The sequence below is a fragment of the Chelonia mydas genome, chromosome 7, assembly GCF_015237465.2.
Source record: "Chelonia mydas isolate rCheMyd1 chromosome 7, rCheMyd1.pri.v2, whole genome shotgun sequence".
Lineage (NCBI taxonomy): Eukaryota > Metazoa > Chordata > Testudines > Cheloniidae > Chelonia > Chelonia mydas.
In genome coordinates this window covers 111,947,378-111,964,521 of record NC_057853.1, presented here as the reverse complement: position 1 = coordinate 111,964,521, position 17,144 = coordinate 111,947,378, and the positions used below count along the sequence as shown (strand labels likewise).

The window sequence follows — 17,144 nt, the reverse complement described above, 5'->3', positions numbered from 1 at the left end:
GAAAAGGTTATAATGTAGTCTAAATGGAATAATAATACTTATCTACCATGCAGGGGAATTGAGGGGATTAAATTACAGTAGCTAATGTTTATAAAGTGCTTTGAAGATGAAGAGGCAAATTCAGACCTGCTGTAAGTGGACGTAATTTTATTATGGAATTGCAGATCTGAGGCTGCAGCCACAAGCACTATATCATCGCTAAGTATAGCTACTTCGTGAAATGTATACACATGTTTAAAGCATTCAGATTTTATTCCCCTAGACATAACAAAATATGCAGCTCAATGCTATGCAATATCAAATATTTATATTTCATTTTAATTATAGGTGATTCTTATAATTTGTTTACAAAATCCCTCATGGGAAACGAAAGGACTTAAAACTGCCTAATGATAAAATAGCACCATGTCCTAATGTGTTCTGAAAATGATAATCCAAACCAGAGAAAATTCTAAAGAGGGACATACGTATTCCTTGCCTGGGAAGTTACTGAGACGTATATTTGCAGAAGAGTCCGCTAATTTTCAGCACCCAACTTGAGATGTTTATGACCTGATTTCTGGAGGATCTGAAATCACAGCTTCTTGTGACTTCGGTATGAGTTGTAAGTGCTCTGTACTTCGGAAAGTCAGGCCCAAGGTGGGTGTCCAAAAACAGGCAGACACCCATAATTAGTGGATGCTTTGAAAGTTTGGGGCTGAAGATCTAGATAGATTGGAGAGGGGAAGAATTTCCGTACCTTGCACCATACTTAAAATCACTGGATGTTTCCCAGATCTTTGACTGGGTTTGGTTTCTGGTTAGCTGTGACTCTTTAAAAAAAAATCACACAAAGAATCACATTCATATGTAATATATTCTGTCTCACACTTGTCTCACATGGTTATGGGGTTGCTTTAATTCAGTAAAATCTGCCTTAGACATTGTTTTACATGAAGTTAACAGAAATTAGGCAAGATGGAAGGTTGAATCATTCAACTCACATCACTGGCAATTTCTCTGGAGGCCTTGGCAGTCTGGAAAGGGATTGCTTCCATTGTCAGCTTGTAGCCTTGAGCACACAGATTATGCCAAGACTCTCTGTACTTTGCCTACAGTGGGAAAGGCACATGTAGATTTCTCTGTTTCATTTTTAAATGCATGAAAGAACGAACAAAGAAACCCTCTTACGTTTGTTGTACAGTTAGTGAGTCAATTTCTCGCTACCAAAGGATTTTTTATTATCTATAGAAGATCTTATTATCTCAAACAAACACATGCAGCTTATTCTTTATGTAGATTTATTTTACTCACATCTGTGTACATGCTAATGGCCACAAGTGTACATGCAATCAAATCAGAGAAAACAGAAATAGAATAGATCCAATAGGTCATCTAGTCCTAAACCCCTGCCAGTGCAGAACTGTTCCTCAAGGTAAATCCAAATATGTGTAAGGCAAAAACAAACACTTACATCACTGAGATTAGCTGCATTTATTCTTGCCCGTGAAAACTCAGGCAGACCTAGGGTTAGTGTGCAGTGATGCAGAATGTCTTCTCCAGCTGCTTTATACAGGCGCTAGGAAAGAGATTCGAGAATATAATTGCCACTCATTTTCTATAATGTTTAAATAATATAACAGCGCACAGCCTTACATATTTTGCTAGAACAAAAGTATAAAAGAAATATACCAAAGCTTACTGCAACTATATAGGTGTGTTGGGGGGGGGGGGGGGTTGTTGTTTTAGAATTAGGTTTGGTTTTGGTTTTTTTGAGTGGAGGGATTGTTCCAAATATCAAGGAAAATATTTCAGAACTGTTAGTTCTATCAGAAATTCCATGAGCAGATATTAGGTAAGAGGGTCTCATTGAGGGGTGAACTTTGGGGTGGTTGGATTTTTCCTGAAATTGGCATGTTTGCCAGGTCATGGTGAATTTTTCAAAAATGAGAAAGAGGTTCTTGTTCTCAGATAGCATTAGGTGGGCTCTAATGTTGCTTATTCAGTACTATGCAAATGAACCTCGTCAAAAATGTACTAGAATCTACCTTCTTTGCATTTTGCTTGCTTTCAAGTAGAAAAACCTGATTACAGGACTTCATCTCAAATGGAGGCTACCTATGAAGTTTTAAAGGAGAGATCTCATTGACAAAATGATACTAAATGTTTGTCCGGAAATAATAAAATAGGATCTAACTGTGCCAAAGCACAAATCAATGATGCCTTCTTTCCTTTTGATGTATTATGTTTCTCAGAATGAGGTTCTCTCCCTCCCACGCCTCCTTCCCCAGCTCACTGCATTTTAAAAAGCACATTTTCTGATCCACGTTACTAGAGCCTACCTCATTAGCAATCATGTTGCTGAATTTTGCATGAAGGAGGCCAGGAGAGTCTGTCACCGACGTGTACTTGAAGGAATGTGGCTGCTGACGATATTTACTCTGAGTTCACACACAAAGAAAAATGAACAGAAGCACTAAATTGTCTTGTCAGATAAGGGACCTGTCTCCCTAATACTAGTGCTTTGGTTTTACTTCTTGTGCTTAAAATGGTGCTTTGTAAAGAATGTTCATCTATTAACCATTAGGCCAGTTTATCAATTGCTCCCATTAATCTGGTGCATTCATGTCTCATTAGTGACAATGAAGAACGGATAGGGAATACTGTATGGTTTAAATCAGTGTGCTGCCAAACTTAATGTAGAAATTTTATTATTTTACCTCTTCCTGACTATTGAAATCAGAGTTTCCTTGCCAAAGGCTCAATCCCTAGTTGCTGCAGTTGAACTTTCCACTTTCAAGCCCTTGGGAAAGTTGAGGTTTCACATACTTTGAGGAGGTAAGTGAGAATTATGAACAAACACCAGAGCTCATCACAAAGATCAAAGCACCTGATCTATTCATCGGAGTAGGGCTAGAGGTGTGCAGACTCATTTTGCCTAGTTCCAAACATATTTGAACATGGTCACTGGATTCATCTTTTGCTTTGGAGAAACTAGCAAGGTGGACAGCCAGGAGAGAGCGGAGAAGGAAAAATCAAATGGGAAAATAGGATGGAAAACAGAATTCTGAGTATGCAGAATGCAAAACACAGAGAAACTGAAAAAGGAGCAGAGTGGGGGCAGGGAACAATTGAATGTACAGGTCACTCCAGTGTGCCAGCCTAGCTTTTGGGGAATGTTACTATGTGTAATAGAGGGCACAGGTTTCCTCTTAGCTGGAAAGACACTTTTTTTTATATAAAATAATGTATCTTAAAAATACCAACCACATGCGTTCAGAACACAGGAGGAAAAGATTGTGAAAATAGTTAATGAGGTCTGCAAAACCTTGAACTCCATCAGGTTCACCCATCTGAAATCAGGACATTAATGATGTGATCAAATAAAGGGGGAAGGGAGCCTACCATTAATCCAATGAGTCACTTTGCCAACCCAGTTTAATAGACATACATCTGGCAAATTCTTGTTTGTAGTGGAGAAATCAAAACCCTCTTTTGTTACCTCACTGATGAGTTCAGAAGCTTTCTTCTTCCCTTCAATCTCTAGGGCCCCTGGAGTAATACAGCCAACTCCTCTCATAAAGTTCATGTCAGACCGGTATAAATTCTATGGGAAACCAAAGAAAAGTAATTACAAGTTTGTATTTAAGATGCCCCCTCAGCACCCAGGTAGACACAATCTAACATTTTACGGATTATCTGAGTGAGAAGCCTAGGTTATAACGAGACAGCTCAAATGATCTTAAAGGTGTAAAACTGATCTATAGGGGCATACAGAGGTGTCTTTCTGAGGCACAACACTGCCTGTGGTGGCTTAGGCCCTGGATTTGTACAGAATTGTGTAGCTCAAGATTACAAATTTGTCCTTATTAGAACTCCACTGATCACGTAGATGTAGTCTGAGGCTACAGTTTACAGGTCTCTTATGAAACAGACTTTTTAAAACTGCATGCAGCCTTCTTCTGAATATAGGCACCAATGACGTTCAGATGCATAGCAGGTCAAAGGCCACAGGGCAACAGTTTACACAATCAACAGGGCCTTTAAAATGCCATCTCACTCATGGCAGAATTCCTTCTACTGTAACCCTTTACTGCCCAAGTACCAGACTGATACATGCCTCATTCATCAATGTAATCAAGGGAGAACAGTCACTGTTTACTCCACAGTTGCTATATGCATATACATATATCTGTGGATGTAATGGTCTGGAATATAACTATCATGTGTCAGACCCAATAGGATAATGGCACTGGGATGACTTTCATTTACCTCACTCTGGAGTTTATAAGCGTTCTTAGCACACTGCAATCTCACATCATCCGTCACAGAGGTGTACTGGTGAAATAGTTTTCTATATTCCTGATCGCTGACCAATGCCTGGGCTTGCCGGGCATGCACTAAGTTTACCATATCCAGTGGCAGATGGAACTGGGTCTTCATATGCTCAAAACCTTTTTTGTATTTTACCTGTTACAAAAATAAATGGATCACTTTATAGACTGAGGTATGGCTTAAAATTCCAGCTCTGATTAAAGGGATAGTCTCCACATTCCTCCAATTTCCCTTACAAATCATTCTCTTATTTTAATAAATTCCCCAGGCCAATTTAAGTATACGTGAAATTAGATTATATGGCAGTCAATTTTTGGCCAAAAAAGAGTAATCATCAACATTAGTTTTAAATAACTGCACTGTTATCTATATTTGGAGTCTTTTTAAGGCTGAATATAATTAAAGCTAAAGAAATAAGTTATTGGTAAAATTGCAAATCTCACAGTTGATTTTTAAAAACTAATTAATTTTTACAAAGCACTAACAAAACCTTCAAGATATTTCATGATAATAAACCTATAGAGCAATATCTGAACCTTTTAGAGAAAACCAGAATCAGCCCAGACCTTCACGCAAAATAATTTTAAAGTTCTAACATACTTGGGTAACCTCTGAGACATTTTTAAAAATATTTTCACAGGAGTCTTTGCACCACTTAGTTCTGCCCAGAAAAAGATGATGAAATAGTAGAAAAATTCAGAGAAATCTTATTCTCACGAAATTTCTAGATGACTTATGCTGACTCAGGAGGTTCAGATAAACATTCAGAGTTTTTGATGCTAATCAAAATGATTTAATAAACTTGATGGGTGGTGCAGATGGTTCTTTATACAATAATTATTATTTTATTAAAATCTGCTCCAAGCTGACCTTTTTAGGTTTTCAGATCACGAGAACTAATATCCATTGTTGGGCTTACAACAAAAAATATGATGTTCTCACCTTGATACAACAAAGCATTCCAGTACAAACCCAATCCAACAGTCGTTGAAGTTCATGGAAACATTCCTATCTACTTCAATAAGTGCTAGTTGCCTTGAGTGCCCCGAATGAATAAAACTATTAAGCATGTGACTAGCCGTATTGACTTCAATAAGAATACTCATGTGCTTAAACTCATACAAGTGCTTAAGCACTTTGCTGGATCAGGGCCGTAGAGTCTGATCCTGAGTGGCACTGGTTAGCCACAATTCCCATAAGAAGTCAATGAGAGTTGTGGTGCTCAGCACCTTTCAAGACCAGGACAATATACTGAATGTAGGACAAAAGAAGCAACCTGAAATTCCATATGTTCATTCAACATATAGGCTCAATAGAGTACAGTGAGTAAAAAATACTCAATGTAAAAGTTAGATCTCCAAATTATATAGTTTAAATCCTTACATGAAAGCTGGTAATTCTTCTTAACCATTTCTAATTGTCCCTTGGTGATATATATACATAGAATAACATACTGTATATCTGGAAACAGTTGCATGGCATAAGAGGCCTGTACAGAGAATACAGTGTAGGGCTATTTTACACTCAGATTAATAATAATGTGTTTAATGTAAAAGAATAATCATGCAATTAACATAAAGTATTTAGCCAGTGTAAAGGAAGACTTGAGTAATATGCTAAAGAACCTATGCATAGCTAAGTCTGTTTTCCATGGTCAGTAGAAAAGTGTTTCTACATATTCATTCCCAGATCCTTGTACTTACATCACTTTGTAGCAAAGCTGCATGCACTGAGTGAGCAATGTTAAGATCATCTTCCAAGCCCTGTGAGCCAACCATCTGTCCTTTCATTTTCTCAAATGCCTCCTTATATTTGTACTGAAGTGGAAAAAATAACAGAAGTTTGATAAGGGCCCAGTAACAAAAGAGGTGAGTTTTTGACCAGAATTGAGCCTTGCTTTTTTTTTTTTCAAACAGTAATTGAACAAATGAACTGAATGAACAAGAACTGCTGAAGCAGTCAAGAAGTCTATTCCTCTTTTCGACACAAGTCAGAGACGATGTAAAGAATTCTCTGACGAAGCAGTTGTAAATCTTTGGACTATAAATTCTAGTTACACCTGCTAAGACGTGTTATGTTTTGCCAAGTGTTAAGATATGAATCCTGAATAAATCTGAAGTGAATGCTGAGGGAGCCTCGTCAGTACACATCTTTCAGTAGCTTGACTTATTTAGAAGAATATACAAATGCAGATATTTAGAAAGCAACATGGGTCCCACCACATGCTATCATATGATGGATATGACATTCTTTCCGAATGCATTTCTCTGTATATGACTATGTTGGCATAGTCTTTTATATACATAAAGCCTGCTATACCTATTTTTTCAGTAAAAAATCCATTTCAGAGGACTATGTGTTTTAAGAAATTAAAGTTTGGTTCTGAAATCTCTTTCTTACCTGTAGATTTCTGCTTCAGATGTAGTTTAGGTTGGTAATGACTGAAAGCGGTTAACAACCCTTATGGCTGTTCAGTGTGTATCTGAAATGAGTTGGTCATCTCAGTACAATTCCATATTTGAAAGCCCTCAGTCACCAATGACACCTCATTGGGTCTTAGTCTCAGAAGGGAGGCCAAGAGTTGAGTGGAGCATGGGGCAGATCCCTCTCAGCATGTAGGATGGAAATACTGTTTCCATGAACACTGACACACCACTACAGAAACAGTCTGGAGTAGCTGGTATTTTATATTGGACAAAATTAGCAGTAATTTCACTTACATCACTCATGATTTCACTTGAAGTCTTTGCTGCCTGGAAGGGAATGGCATCCAATTTCAGTTTATATCCACCATCTCTTATCTTGCTCCAGGATTCTTTGTAGTGAGTCTGTTTGGAAATATTGAACAGCATTTAAATTCATTTACTACACAGCAGGTTGACGTTGCACCTTTGTTGTTATAATAGAAGCATCATTGTGTTTGCTTCATTTTATTCAGACAGATGGGGCTGGTATAAATAAAGCTATCAATACAAGACAGATGTACAACAGAACACAAATCTCAGTAATGGGGCTGTAATTCACTTTCTCGGTTGTTCATTTCTAATCTGTCTAGTGGTCTGACTTATAGATTTATAGATTCCAAGGCCAGAAAAGACTATTGTGATCATTTAGTCTGATCTCATGTATAATAAAGGCCAGAGAATTTCCCCAAAGTAATTCCTAGAGCATGTATTTTATAAAAATATCCAATCACATTTGATTTCTTATTTTACCAAGAGGATAATCGGGCCATAGAATGATCATATATGAGAGACAGGAAGTACATAGCAGAGTACTGTAAAATTGGCAAGATACTCTAGGGGTGTTTTTCACTTTTCTTCTGAAACATTAAAGGCCAGATTCTGATATCCTCACCTCACTGATATTCAAAGCATTTAATTTAGCCTGAAGGATTTCAGGAAGATCTGCTGTTTGTGTATAATGATGCTTTACGCTCTCTCCGTGCTCCTTGTACAGCCTCTGAAATGCAGAAGAATTTCAAATAGAACACTCACTACACATCTGATCACAGGTTCAGATAAAAATGATAAGGCCTGAATTTATGAAAAGCAAAGAATACAGAAAAGCAACATCAGTACTAATAAATACAGGCAATTGTATTAATCGAGAGGTCTTGAAAAGAGTTGGGGCCTGATACTTCTCTCAAGCAGGGTAAACTGGGAGTAACTCAACTGAAGTCACATGGGTATAAAACCAGTGTAAGACCCTAGATTTCTGAATATTAAAAAAACTGTTATCAATTTCATATGTGACTAAAGAGATAGCTAATTATTAACAGGCTATTCATTAAGGACTTGCAACTATGAGGGGTTGAGCCACCTACAATTCCCACTGAAAACACTGGGAGTTGTGGATCCATTGGCACACCTTTTTAAAACGACTGTCAACCCTGAGTAAATACACATGGAGACAGTCATCTTACCATCCCCTCTTTTATAGAGTAAAATGGGACAATTACGGACTATTGAAAGTTTGGGTAGTCAATCCCATAGGATAACACTGCAGTTGTTACTACATGTGCTACCAATACACATATTCTAAATAACTAACTGATACTTGGCATACAATACGTGTTTTAGTATATCTAAACCTTTTGTGTGCAGATACATCTTCTGAAAGATTTTTTCACTTTACCTCTCAGTTGCCCCTTGCATTTAGATTTACAATGTAGCTACTGGGAGGACTAGTACAGTTGTCCAACATTTTGACTGCTTTTGACCATTTCGTAAATGCAAGATCCTCTCATGGATCATCTTCTCTTTCAATCTGTTTGCCTTCCCTATAGACTGTTCTGTCTGTTCTAGTGTTTAGGGTGTCCACAGCTTGAGACCCATTAGACTGCACCCCTATGCTTCTCAAATACTCTACTCTGCTCCTGTTCACTGGTATAGAGGGGCCCAGTTCTGTAGATGCTCCCGAGTGGAAAGCCAGTGACAGCTCCAAACATGGAGTAACTGTAACATTGGGCTGATGCCAAGTGCTAACTCATATTTACTCTGCTTTAGTATTAAGGACTTTGAATCTTATTAAGTCTACCAAAGGCAAAAGGTACTGGAATATCACATTAGCATTTGCGTTACACTAAGCTCTGTCATCTTTTTCTTGATTTTAAAAATATCTATTTTCACAAGTGTTTTTTCTCCTCAATAAAACATTCTCTCTTGGCTGAAACTTGTCTTTGTTGGGTGACTTTACCATTCACTTCCACATTATCTCAGTTAAGTCTACAACAGTTTCAAATAGTCCTGCTATTAAAAATAAAGGCAAAATAGCTTCTATTCTTCCCTTTTAGGTTCGTCCTCCTGGATTTCTCTCTCAGCAGGATGACAGCTTAAAATTATTAATTTATTTTTTCAGTCTTGTCACGTCACTTCACATTCCGTTTCTAAAGTCTCAACAGAAACTAAAATTTAAAACATTTGGGTTTGAAAATAGTAACCACGGAAATGTTTTTTTTTTTCTTTGCTAGACCTCAAAAGGTCAAAAATTTCTAAATAAGGAAGGCAGGTCAGTCCCACTCCCAAATCATATTCCTGCAAAATATTTTTGTATAGAAAGCCTTCTGTGTGTGGAAGTCCCATTCACTTCAATGGGAGCTCTGTGCGTAGAAGACTTCCATACTAAGTAAAAATCATGCCCTTTGTAAGGTGCACCTCACTAGAACATAGAAGCTTCGTGGTTCCCAAGAATAATCTTAGAGAGAGAAAGAGAAAACCAGTTCTTCAGTCAGGTCGTTCAAAGAGGATACCACTCTTATAATCTTAATGCATATACATTATAACTTACATCCACAGCCTGGTTATAACTAATTCTAGCCTGGATCATCTCAGGAGTGTCTTTAATACTGGTAAACTTCAAAGCACATGGATGCTGACGGTACTTCTTCTGTTGAGCAGAAAAAGATCAAAGCTGTGAATTTTGTGCTGCTCTTTCATGCTATTTGAAAGGGAAAAATCATAGGTTGCTTGAGATTAGAGTGAATTTGTGAACATAATTATTATTCCTCTTTCCTCGTCTTTATGTCCTAGGTACTTTCCGATTAATATTTGTTTCAATTTAACAATAGCCATTTGCCGATTAATATTAAAGTATTTCTACCTAAATATAAAGGAAACATTTCAAAATCAGATTATGCCTACTAGAATACTCTGGGACCCACGTAAGAAAGCATTTTTTAAATGGCTTCAAACACAGTACAGTTGATTACATTTTTTATTTATAGTTTCTTTAAGCAAGAAATGGTACCCACTCAAACTGCGCTAAAAATGGCAGTGATTACACTTATTGTTGGAAGTTTTATATTTCCTGCTAACACCTAAGCATGGCAAATTGAACTAAAATCACTAATACTGGGTTTAATTATTGCTGCATATTTTACAGGTGCTGAGATTAATTCCGCTTATTTGAAAGGGCCCATAGTATCTTCTGAGAGGTCTTGAAATATAAATAATTAAAATGAAGGCTGCATATTGTCAAGCTTACACTTTGTCCGTATGGCCCAGTCCTTAAAGGCCACACATGTGTAGCAGTCAAATCAGCAGCCACTCTTCCTGCACTAGGCTGTGCTACTTCCAGCTTCATTCTTATCTCCACTCCACATAGAGTCCGGCTGCGTGAGCGGGGCATTTGTGGCTCTTTTAGAAACTGCTCAGATTTCAATGTCCGAGTCTAAATCCCTATCCCTGCTACATCCCGTAACACAATTTTTGGGCTCCAGGGCCAAATCCTTAAGTGATGAACGACCTCTAAGACGTACAGACTTTAAATGGAGATGAAGGTGGTTTTGGACGTCTCAGAATTTGTCCCAAAACTGAAAACAGATCTGCAGAATAATTGACTAGAAATTCATTTAATTAAGTGCTGAGAGATATTGCTCTTGGAGATGCTTTTTAATCCCATCTTGCCAGATGCAGTCAGACTTCTAAATAAACAAACAATATTATTTAGCCTTCATAAAACGGGCCAGACTAACAGCCTTGGAGTCTGAGGTTCTGTATTCGAAGACAGGACAGACACAACATAGGAAGTAGCAATGCAACTTTGCTATACTCTCCTGCCAGCGTGGGCCACACCTACCGGGACCACTTCAAGGGGTTCAGCCTTCATATCCTACTGAAACACTAGCCTCTCAACTGACGGTGGTGTCCAGTTAGTGACAATGAAATGCAGATTTTTGTGACATCTGCATCATTTAGAAGTTTGTGGGCCAGATTTCCAGCTTGTATAAACAGGCAGAGTGCCACTGGCTTTAGCGGAGCCGGCCGAACACGTGGTCAGCTGTCTTTTAAAAGTCTGTTTTCTCTTACTGCAGACGATTACATGGAAATATATCAATAATGCCAGCACTTAGGATGCAACACATGCTAAAGGATAACTGCAAAGCTAAATTATTTGGTGCATCTTTATTCTCAATGTGTGGACAGGTGACCCCTCTAGGTTTTATCCAGTGATGAGCTGCCAAAATCTTAACAACTGGTTCCCTCGTGGCCCACCCCCGCCCCCCAGGACTCCTGCCCCATCCAACCCCCGCGTTCCTTGACGCCCCCAGAACCGGGCAGGAGGGTCTTGTGGGCCACCGAAGTGGGTGCCCACCCTGCCCCTAAGAGCCAGAGAGACCTGCCGGGGGGCAAGGTGGGGAGTCCCGGTGGTGCTTACCTGGGGCAGCTCCCAAGAAGCATCCGGCAGGTCCTTCTGGCCCCTAAGTGTGGGGTAGCATAGCTGGGGGAGAGCAGGGGGAGCAGCCGCTCCCCCCACTGATCACATCAAAAGTGGTGCCTTAGGCACTGACTCCGTGGGTGCTCCAGGGCTAGAGCACCCACAGGGAAAATTTGGTGGGTGCTCAGCAGCTCCCCACCCCATGCCCAGGAGCCAGAGGGGCCTGCCGGATGCTTCCTGGGAGCTGGCCCCTGCTCATCTCTGCCTCCTCCCCTGAATGCACCGCCCCGCCCCGCTTCTCTCCCCTCTCCCTCCCCCCGCCCCGGCTTCCCGCAAATCAGCTGTTCGCATGGGAAGCCGGGAGGGCTGAGAAGCAAGCGGCAGCTTCGCGCTCAGGCCCAGGGAGGCAGAGGCAAGCTGGGGTGGGGAGCAGTTCCCCTGCGTGCACCCCCCACCCCGGTTACCTGCTGCGGCACAGGTGGCCCTCCTCATGGCCCCCGGCCCCAGCTTACCTTCGCTCCGCCTCCGCCTCTCTGGGCCTGAGCGCAAAGCTGCCGCTTGCTTCTCAGCCCTCCCTGGCTTCCCGCGCGAACAGCTGATTCGCGGGAAACCGGGGGGAGGGAGAAGCAGAGCGGGGCGATGCGTTCAGGGGAGGAGGCAGCGGCGGAGCGGAGGTGAGGTGAGCTGGGGCCAGGCGCGGGGCGGGGAGCTGCCAGTGGGTCCTCTGCACCCCCCCAAATTTTCCCCGTGGGTGCTCCAGCCCCAGAGCATCCCGGAATCGGCGCCTACGGTGCCACTTTTGGCCAGTTGTTAAATTTAGAAGCCCTTTTAGAACTGGTTGTCCGGACAACCGGTTCTAAAAGGGCTTCTAAATTTAACAACCAGTTCCAGCGAACCGGTGCGAACTGGCTTCAGCTCACCACTGGTTTTACCCATGGCTATCTAACATGTTGTAAGTCTTTCCGTTTTCTACTGACAAAGATTTGGTCAACAGGCCCTCCATCAGAAACCTGCAAACTACTGAACTGATTCTGCCAGTGCCTCCTTTGAAGGACCGCAAAAACAGGCACAAAGGAGTCTCGAGCTCATCTAAAGAGCATTCTTTTTGAGTGGGTAATGTGGAAGTCACGAGGATAATAAGGATCAGAATCCACAGAGACAGACAGCTGGATCGAGAGAGATCCACATAGATGTCCATGTCCAATGTGAATATATACGAAAAAGAGAGCAAGAAAGAACGTCTTCAAAAGGAGGCTCTGGGTGCATTAAGTGCATCTTTTCATCATCTCTCCTGTTTTGCTTCATTAAAAAGGTAGGCTAGTAGGTAGCAATTGAGCACTGTTTGACTGCCATTATTATTCATAATATCATTTGTCACCTGCTTTGTTTTTGCAAAGGCTAGATGGACTCCTACTGGTGTGTGTTTGGTATCTGGTTTCCCTCTAATTACCAGTCCTATTCCCGGTTTTGAGGGCTTTCATGTGGTATGCCTTTTTCTTTCCCCTTTGAGTGGAAATTATTTTAATTTTATACAGACATTTTGCACACATTATGCAGCAAGTTCTGTTACATGCTGTCATGAAATCTCACCTCGCTAATGAGTTCTCCTGCCTTCTTAGCCTGCTCCACATTTAATGACCCAGTAGCTATCCATCCAACTCCTTTCATCCAGTTCAAATCTGCTCTGTATTGGTTCTGACAAAGGGAAAAAAATACCCCATTGTTGGTGCTCATACATTTAAAGTGCCATTAGAGGATTCAGACATATCAGGAACACCAACTGAGCCAAATTAGTGCGTGCTTTTGTTTTATCCACGTCTGCGTAATTGCAGGTAAAACAAAAAATTACCGAGAGAGGCGGCAGTATAACCATCTATTATCAGTTCTGCTGCATGCTTTGCAAGGCAATCTTTTAAAAAGGTTGGCCTGTTCCCTCACTGTCGTCTTCAATTCTTACTCTGAATACAAAAGGTAGGTTTGTTTCATCATATGCAGTATCTTCCTGGATATTCTTTGTTTAAAAGGACACTGCAGAGACAGTGAGGATTCTGAGGGTATAGATCTGTTTCAGAGAATTTCTTGTAACACTTAAAATGTCACAATGACAGGAAATGGTCTCAGCTGATATCGTCCAAGGACCTTGAACAGTGAAGGGTGTTTAAATGAACACTTTTTCCCTAACACTGGTAACATTTTTCTACTCACCAATTACAAGTAGAGACCAAGCCCCGGCTCCTCACCATCCCGCCCCCAAGCAAAAAAATAGCCAGTCATCAGTGCTGCAATTTTCAAATGAGCCTAAGGGAGTTAGGCACACAATTCACACCAAATTGAGGAGATTTGGACACCTAATTCCCTTAGGTGCCTTTGAAAAATCCCAGCCTCACTCATTAAAGAGGCAAGTCTATCTTACAGCAAACACATATCACCTTCCCATAAAAGGAGGCAGTGTCTCAAGTGGTTAAAGCAAGAGACTGGACTCTTGGGTTCTGTAATTGATGCTGTCATCATCTTGGGCAAATTACTTAGCCTCTTTCTACCTCAATTTACCTGTTTGCAAAAGGTGAATAATAAACCTCACGGGAGAGTCCTGAGGGTTCATTAAGGTCTAAAAGATGCTATGCAAGCACAAAGACTTGACATACCGAACCGGGCAAATAAATGCTGATTCTAAGAACTCCATTTTCAGATCCAAAAAAACATTTGTCCATGACAAAAATTTCCATTGGTTCAAGTGTTCTTATGAGCTAAATGGATTTTGTCAATATATAAGGTATATTTTTCTGGTCCTAAATGTATAAACCTAGATTTTAATTAATGAGCTATAGAAATTCATTTAAGTCCTAACAGTCTGAAAGAGCTGAATAAAACAGTTATGCAATGTATGAGATGGTGAACTTACATCACTTTGCAAACCATAGGCCTTCTTGGCCCATTCCACTTTCATGTCAGTAGGCAGAGCAGTGAAACAATGCAGGGTTGTCTTATATCCTCTGTCTGTGATCAAATTCTGGGCCCTTTTGGCATGGACAAGGTTTATCATATCCATGGAGACATGAAACTGAGACTTTGTGTCCTCAGATGCCTTCTTATACTCCAGATCACTCTGTAACTTGGACATGTGGAGAGAATGCGCCATCTGTGAGTCTGCTTTCACGTCTTTCACTCCAATCAATTTACCCTTGGTCTTCTCATAACTTTCCTTATACTTTATCTGTGAAGAAAAAATGGATCATAGATACAAAGAGATGCAGCTGAGCTGTAGCCATTTATTAACTGGTAACTTAGCCACTTATCAAATGGTAACTTAGCCACTTAAACTAAAGACGGCATTCCATTTTTGCCATTATTCAGGTTCTCTCAAAACGCATTTGCCTTTCCGTCTCTGGTAGAAACACTACAGTAGTGAGATCCACATTTGGAAACTGAACTCTCCTCAAAGATTCATAGATTCCAAGGCCATAAAGGACCATAGAACTTCCCCAAAATAATTCCTACAGCAGATCTTTTAGAAAAGCATGCAGTTTTGACTTAAGAATTACCAGTTTCCCAGGGTAGAGTCACCCATCCTGCAAATATGGCCTACATTCTTTGTTCCTATTTGTATACATTTACATTTAGTGGTATTAAAACACATTGTTGGAGCGTCTCACTTACCCATTTAGATCGCTCTGTATGAGTGACCTGTCCCCTCCATTATTTACCTCTGCCCCAATTTTTGTTTCATATGCTAACTTTATCAGTGATAACCATATATTTTCTTCCAGGTCATTGACAAAAACATTAAATTGCAAAGGACCAAGAACCAATCCCTGCTGGACCCCACTAGAAACACACTGGCTCAATGATGGTTCCCAACGGCAATTACATTTTGAGATGCCTATGATTTCACAGTAACACAGGAAAGAAAATGGAGCAAGACCTAGTCTCTAAGGCTTGTGAGCTTTCAGTACAAGTAATCAACGTGTCTTCTTTCCAAAAGGGAATCAGATTGGCTTTAGGCTTATCTAAAAGAGGAAGCTTTTTTCTAATATTACATGTCACAATCTAAAAGATAAAGAATTCAGCCAAAATAATTTTATTTTTTTGAAAACCAGCCTCTCTTCCAGAAATTTTCTGGCTTATTGGCCAGACCAGTGACTTAGATGCATTATTCTGCAGTGCCACTTAGCAAATTTTTGTTCAGTTTCTGGTTCTGAACATTCACCCTAAGGGCTAGAAGGGGCTGGGGAAGAGGTTGCATGGTCAGGTTTGTGGAGAAGGTTTATATTTTTCTACAACAAACCATCAGGTTAATTATGGAATATCATCTAATTAGAATCTGTACTCACATCACTTGCCAGATCCCTCTTTGCCTTAGCTGTCAAGAAAGACAGTGCATCAAGATGAAGTTCAAATCCTTTTTCCTTCTGCTTCTCCCAGCTACTCTTGTACAATTTCTAAGGAGATATCAATAACAACACTACTTTATTATGAATAACACAAATAATTTGCATTACAGTAGCACACAGAGATCCATGTAAGATTGGAGCTCCATTACGGTAGGTGCACATAGTCAGAGATGGCCCCTGTCCCATAGAACTTAAAGTTTAAGGGCCTGATTCGGATACCTTTACTCACACTGAGGAATACTTCCTCCACAAATTGCCCCATTGATTTGAAAGGAACTATTCATGTGCCACTAAAACTAGTGTGACTACTCACATGAATTAGTTGAGAATGTTTTAAAGGCTTTGAAGGATCGGAGCCTTCAGAGCAGCACTGGGATTGGCCAGGTATTCAAGCAAAAGCAAATAATTTGGTTCTGAAGTTTTTCAATTTAAATATTCAGATCAGCTTATGGGAAATGTCCTTCTATTAACTATAGAGCAATTACTTCAGCAGCAGTAAATACCATTTGATAAGTTAAAGGGGTGGTGCCCAGCCCCAACCATACAGCACCTCACTAATATTTGCGGCATTTGCTCTGGCCTGTATGAAGAGAGGTTCGTCTTTGCTGATGGTGTAATGATGAAGAAACTGCTCTTTCCCCGACTTGTATGCAACCTGTCCATAGGAAACAAAGCAAACAATGTCAGTAGCATCAGGTTATGTTCAATTTCAAATGACAATTGAGTCTATGGAAAGAAACAGGCAAAAATATTTAAAGGAAAATTTACTTGATGATTTAGTCTTTAAAGTCAGGGTCCTTTTTCCAAAACCTGAATTGAGATGCTCTCCCATAAAGCATGAATCAATTCCAGGTTAGCCAATTCATTTATTATTAATTGTCAGTGATGTGATACAAAACACATACATTTGGTAAAACAATAAACATCCTTTTATTGGGATTCTCCATTTTACCCTGATCTACACTACCTTTCCTCAATTCCCTGGGCCTCATTAGTCTTCCTTAGCCAAAGAGGGAGGGATAATGATATATTTATACATGCTATTCATCCCAAAGTACTTTATTTCTATAGACATAAAAGCTGATACAAACTAATGTTCTGTACAAAGTTTACAGAAGAAATTACTTCATCTATCATGGAAATGAAGCTGCCTCTGCCATGGAATGAGTTAAGTTGTTCAATAGCACACAGCAATGCTACATTTTAGGGCAGGAAATGAAGAAGAAAACAGAATGCAACTAAACCTGCAGGGAGTATTTATGTGAGCTGGATATAATGAAT

The 17,144-nt window shown here is 40.0% G+C and overlaps 1 protein-coding gene across 2 annotated transcripts in view; it reads right to left on the bottom strand.

Moving 5' to 3' along the window:
* LOC102931741 (nebulin related anchoring protein) overlaps positions 1-17,144 on the bottom strand; it is a 58,739-nt gene that overhangs the window by 9,067 nt on the left and 32,528 nt on the right. The window contains exons 22-34 of one of the 2 annotated variants that reach the window (XM_007056334.3): positions 16,414-16,518; positions 15,804-15,911; positions 14,375-14,686; positions 13,063-13,167; positions 9,604-9,702; positions 7,672-7,776; positions 7,035-7,142; positions 6,018-6,131; positions 4,252-4,449; positions 3,482-3,586; positions 2,322-2,420; positions 1,454-1,558; positions 984-1,091 (exon numbers count right to left, since the gene is read on the bottom strand). In XM_007056334.3, the coding sequence (XP_007056396.2) occupies positions 984-1,091; positions 1,454-1,558; positions 2,322-2,420; positions 3,482-3,586; positions 4,252-4,449; positions 6,018-6,131; positions 7,035-7,142; positions 7,672-7,776; positions 9,604-9,702; positions 13,063-13,167; positions 14,375-14,686; positions 15,804-15,911; positions 16,414-16,518 (1,671 nt within the window). The remainder of the gene's footprint in view (positions 1-983; positions 1,092-1,453; positions 1,559-2,321; positions 2,421-3,481; positions 3,587-4,251; positions 4,450-6,017; positions 6,132-7,034; positions 7,143-7,671; positions 7,777-9,603; positions 9,703-13,062; positions 13,168-14,374; positions 14,687-15,803; positions 15,912-16,413; positions 16,519-17,144) is intronic. The other variant, XM_043551903.1, reaches the window with a different exon arrangement.